The sequence below is a fragment of the Rhinolophus hipposideros genome, assembly GCF_964194185.1.
Source record: "Rhinolophus hipposideros genome assembly, chromosome: 12".
In the NCBI taxonomy this organism is placed as follows: domain Eukaryota; kingdom Metazoa; phylum Chordata; class Mammalia; order Chiroptera; family Rhinolophidae; genus Rhinolophus; species Rhinolophus hipposideros.
In genome coordinates this window covers 72786120-72791578 of record NC_138058.1, presented here as the reverse complement: position 1 = coordinate 72791578, position 5459 = coordinate 72786120, and the positions used below count along the sequence as shown (strand labels likewise).

The following is a 5459-nucleotide window of genomic DNA, read 5'->3' as shown; positions in this document are numbered from 1 at the left end:
CCCGGACCCGGCCTAGGGGAACTTCCAGGGCGGCGTGTTCCTTTAAATGGGGGGACGGTATCTCCACCCCCACCCCACCCCCCACACACCGGAAGCCCTTCACACCTTCCCACCACCCACGGATCTTGCAAATCCAGGGCCCTTTCTGCAGCTGGGAGCATTTGAACTTTACAGGCCTCAGTTGCAAACCCACGGAGACACCGATTGACAGGTCTTTCACTGCCTGGTAACCCACCCCAAAATGCCCTGACACGAAAACAGAACTTGAAAGGTAACTCCGTATTGGGCTTGCTGAGCCAGACATGCTGGTAACTCAGGCCTTTTTAAAATCATTAATTTATACAGCCTCAGAATCCCCTTAAAATGATCTTTAAATGAATGTAGAACTGGGTAGCGTGCCAGTCGAGTCGAATTCAACACAATCAGGCTGACTGGACTCTGACATGGCAGCTAAAGAAAGAAACCAGAAAACTTGCACCATATTTAGCAATCTTACTACATCAGGGCACAAAAATGATCACAGGAGAAGGCACTGCCTTGATCAACTTCGCGAGTGTACAAAGTCATGCTGCACGACACTCATTACCAACCAGCCCGGAGCCTGGCTGTTGGAATGGATAATGAGGCTGGCAGGGATGTTAACATACGGTGTCCTTGGAAAAAGCTAGGAGTGCGTCAGTGTCTCAGAAGTGCAATGTCCAAGAATCACAAGTAATAATTTGAGAATCCCAAAGATGTTTGTTTACATTGGCTATTATTGTAAAATAGTCGAAGTATAACATCATGAACCAAAATAGTGTCAAAACAAAATCTGTTCCACTGTGGCATGTATGTGACAGAAACACATGCATACAAAGCACATCAAAAGGCTCGAACTGTGGAGGACTCCGGTATTAAATCATTTCCAGATTTCATATCAGAGGAGAAGTTGTTAATCGAACACTGTCAGAAACAGAGATACAGGCGGCCTTTGCAGAACCAGGCCCTCAGCAGGTTTCTCTGCAGGTCAGGAAGCCATCCTCCTCGGTCCTCCAAAATGAAGGGGCTGGATTTTCTGAAGGTGACACCCACTAGTACCAACTCGGCCTCCCTAAAAAGAAGCCCTGGGGCAGGCACATGGCTGGTCCACCAGCTGAGAAATTAAACATTAATTGAAGGAAAAAATACTGTTTCCTCATTATTAAGCTTTGCTTTTTCTCCATTTCTGCCCCCTTCCTTTTTCTTCCACGCAAAGGAGATGGACACTGAGACAAAAAACAAACACAATACATAGAAATATAATGTTTTCTTGGATTTTCCAGTTTTGTATTCTAGAGAAGTATGATTTTTCAAAACACACAGCTAATTCAGTGATCTTCAGTTAAGCTGAACTTATGTGTGAATTAACTGAAAAATATTTGAGTAAATAGTTGCAAACTTTTAAAAAATTTAGAATGCAGGATGAGTTCTTAAAGATTTACTTTAAAAAAAAAAAAAAGGAACAAATAAAACCTGAGGCTGCATCCAGCACTAGTCCTGAAAAGATTCCAAACCTCATACACAACAGAATTTTTTTTTTTAATATTGTAAAGATGTCAGTCAATGGTTAGGGCCGCCTACCTGTCATACAACTTAAAAAAATACTGTAGGTGCTGGAATGTGTCACATAAAATCAGGATTTGTGCATAATTAATCACATTACTTTGCCTCCTACGCTGCACGGCACAGACCCCAGCCTCAAGGGCAGTGTATGTAAATAGTTTCAATATGCAAATTCTCCTAATCACTTCCGATTAGTAGGATCTGTCTGCCCTGTTCTAGAAAAGGAACCCCGAAAGCTTCCCGCCTCTCGGAGATGCTTAACGATCCGCACAGTTTGCAATAAGTCTGCACTCGTTTTACTGAGTGCACAATCAGCCTCCCGCGTTGCTCCGGGTTGCACGATCCCACACTAAACCTGTCGTTGAATGCGTGCGTGGGTGTTGCTTTTCTTTTCACATAGCCTTTTCGCTTAAGAAACCGCACTCACTCTACAAACATCACTTGTCAATGGCCAACTTATTTGTGTTTTCACTTTCTGCAGAAATGCTTTCTATCTTGATGACATTCCCTGGGTCGCAGTGAACTGTGGTTTTCCCTCTGCTGTGCTGAACTTGCCGGGGTCGCTGTGATTGTAGGGCTGCTGAAAGCTCCAAGGAGTCGGGGCACATCGTAGGGTGAAGGACCTGCCTCACCATTTGAATTAGAATTAAGATGCACTTTTAGATTCCCAGGGCTCCTCCTCCTCCACCCCTTCCCCGGACCCCCCTCTCCTCCCCAGTCCCCTACACTCCTCCTCCTTCCCTTCTTCCCCCTCCCTCCTCGCGCTTACTGTACTCTATTTACCACCCCAGCTGGGCTCGCGCCCGCCCCGCCCACCCCACGGGGATTGGCTGCGAACGCGGAAGGACCGAAAGCTCGCCCCGCGCCAGCGCCCGCCAATAGAGACGCCCGCCCAGCCTGATGGACTCCCCACTTCCACCAATGGGGACGCCGGGAAGCCCGATCGTGTGGCCCCGGCGAGTGCGTATAAAAGCCGCCCCGCCGCGCTCCCGGCTTCATTCTGAGCTGAGCCTGGTGCCGAGCGCTGCAAGTTCTGCAGGCGGCGGCCTGAGCTCCAGGGCAGCCCGCTTCCTCCCGGTCTCTCCTTCCCGGCGGTCAGCATGAAAGCCTTCAGTCCAGTGAGATCCGTTAGGAAAAATAGCCTTTCGGACCACAGCCTGGGCATCTCCCGGAGCAAAACCCCGGTGGACGACCCGATGAGCCTGCTGTACAACATGAACGACTGCTACTCCAAGCTCAAAGAGCTGGTGCCCAGCATCCCGCAGAACAAGAAGGTGAGCAAGATGGAAATCCTGCAGCACGTCATCGACTACATCTTGGACCTGCAGATCGCCCTGGACTCGCACCCCACTATTGTCAGCCTGCATCACCAGCGACCCGGACAGAGCCCGGCGTCCAGGACGCCACTGACCACTCTGAACACGGACATCAGCATCCTGTCCTTGCAGGTAAGACCTGCTCCCGCGCTCCCCGGCGCCCGCCCGGGCTGCCCCGTTGTCGAGTCGGCTGCAGTCGGTGACTTCCAGAGGAGCTAATTTATTTCTTAAAATCTGCTGTAGATCGGTGCGTGAAATTGCTACTAAGTTCTGACATGTTAATATGTGTCTTTGATCTGAATTGTAGCATAAACGTGTTTAATGGAACTTGCTGTTCCATGGACTACTTAAAAAGAGAGGCGCTTGCTTTCTCCCTAAGATTGTCTAACATCATGCCTTTTATCTCCTTTCTCGCAGGCTTCTGAATTCCCTTCTGAGTTAATGTCAAATGACAGCAAAGCTCTCTGTGGCTGAATAAATGGTGAGTGTTTGCTTGTGACTCCCGTTGGTTACACTGACCCCTGGAGTGTGTGTGCGAGCTAGTGTGTTTTTCTTCTTGTGTCCAGGTACTTGTGTATCTGTAAATTTGGGGAGTTAGTAAATGAATGTGTACTGCGATGTATTACATGTAGTACGTGGTCTACATGTCCTTGACAGGAAGGGGCTTCTACCTCTGGTTACAAAGTTCACAGACCATTTTCCTTAAAAAAAATAAAATAAAATGCCGGTGACTTATGAAGGTGGCAGAGGAAAGTATATTGGCTTCTGTCTCGAATGTAATGCCCTGGCTTCCCTGCGTTTGCTCCGGTGCTATGAGGTACTAACCTCCATGGAATTAATCTTATCGCCACAAATTCCACAGGGATCCTCCTTCCCAAAACTGTAGCCCCCTGGGATTCGGCGAGGCTTGCATTGCTACCCTGTGCCTCAGCCTGTGATGTGGGATTCCAGCTTCCCTATCTGTTAAAACTCAAGGGCTGTTTTCAATCACATAATTGTTACAAGAAGCAGACTGGCGCCTGTGAGCACTGCTGTTGGAGATCCAAATAGGAGATTGCGCTGGGAAGTTTTCCCCTGGAGTCTCTGCTCTTTTAATGTTTAATTTGTGCTGTCCAGGCCGACTGCGTGTGTTGCATCTGGAGGCCAGGGTTTGCCCAACCTTTGAGTGTTTGGTTAAATGTTCAAACTGTGGCTTCCTCTGGGCGCCAGTCTGCCCGCCTCTGCCCTTAGCTTGCATTCTCCTAAACTTGCTTTCTCTTGCAATGTTTTGCAGGTGTTCGTGACTCTTTTTTTCTTTGCACAACAGACAACAAATCCACAGGAACTTACTACTTTTCAACCATTTCACAAGGACAAGTTGAATGGACCTTTTTAAAAAAACGGAAGCAAAACTAAGGATCAGATCATCTTCCCCAGGGTGTCTGACCTGGACTGATATGAGTTATTTATGAAAAAGACTTTTAATGCCCTTTCTGCAGTTGGAAGGTTTCTTTATATACTATTCCCACCATGGGGAGCGAAAACGTTAAAAATCACAAGGAGTTGCCCAATCTAAGCAGACTTTGCCTTTTTTCAAAGGTGGAGCGTGAATACCAGAAGGATCCAGTATTCAGTTACTTAAATGAAGTCTTTTGGTCAGAAATTACCTTTTTGACGCAAGCCTACTGAATGCTGTGTATATATTTATATATAAATATATATATATATATATTGAGTGAAACCTTGTGAACTCTTTAATTAGAGTTTTCTTGTATAGTGGCAGAGATGTATATTTCTGCATACAAAGTGTAATGATGTACTTATTCATGCTAAACTTTTTATAAAAGTTTAGTTGTAAACTTTAACCCTTTTATACAAAATAAATCAAGTGTGTTTATTGAATGGTGATTGCCTGCTTTATTTCAGAGGACCAGTGCTTTGATTTTTATTATGCTATGTTATAACTGAACCCAAATCAATACAAGTTCAAATTTATGTAGACTGTATAAGATTATAATAAAACATGCCTGGAGTTAATATCTGAATTCTGAATGATTTTTCAGATCTCTTTCGCTCTCTCTCCCTCTCTGTCTCTCCACTTTAACCCCCTCCTTCATCCCTTCCACTACCCTCTAACTAAGCCTTGGAGCTGAGTGCAAATGTGTGGTCAGGGTTGTGAAGGTTATAAATACAAGTTTTTCTTCGTTCCGTTCATCAGGGAGAAGTAGTTCTGTGCCTTGTGGCTCAATTTCAGATCAAGGAGTTGCTATGGCAGTGCCTCTCAGGAGTTAGGTCACTGAAAATAAATGTAGTGTCTGGAAGGACTATCTGTCTGAGTCGGTGTTTAAGATGCTTCTGGAGTAAGCTGCTTGTTCATCAGAAGAGAAAGCTCCATAGAATTCAGAATATGATACTAGAAGGGCAAAAAGACCCCCGGTGTCACTGTTTGCCCGTGGGAATTAAGCTGAGCACTCCCTGTACTTCCTTCACCTGTAGCTAGCTGCTCCCCCTCAGGGAGACAGGGCTTGGGTCTGGCCCCCTTTCCAACCCAGGTGGCTGTTAAATCGCCCTTCACCCTTGACT

At 46.3% G+C, this 5459-nt stretch overlaps 1 protein-coding gene across 1 annotated transcript; it reads left to right on the top strand.

Moving 5' to 3' along the window:
* Positions 1-2599: 2599 nt before the first annotated feature.
* Positions 2600-4900, top strand: ID2 (inhibitor of DNA binding 2). The gene is made up of 3 exons (XM_081068451.1): positions 2600-3029; positions 3315-3378; positions 4171-4900. Exons 1-2 carry the CDS (start codon positions 2682-2684, stop codon positions 3369-3371), a joined length of 405 nt encoding a protein of 134 aa, XP_080924577.1. The 5' UTR covers positions 2600-2681; the 3' UTR covers positions 3372-3378; positions 4171-4900.
* Positions 4901-5459: the final 559 nt, after the last annotated feature.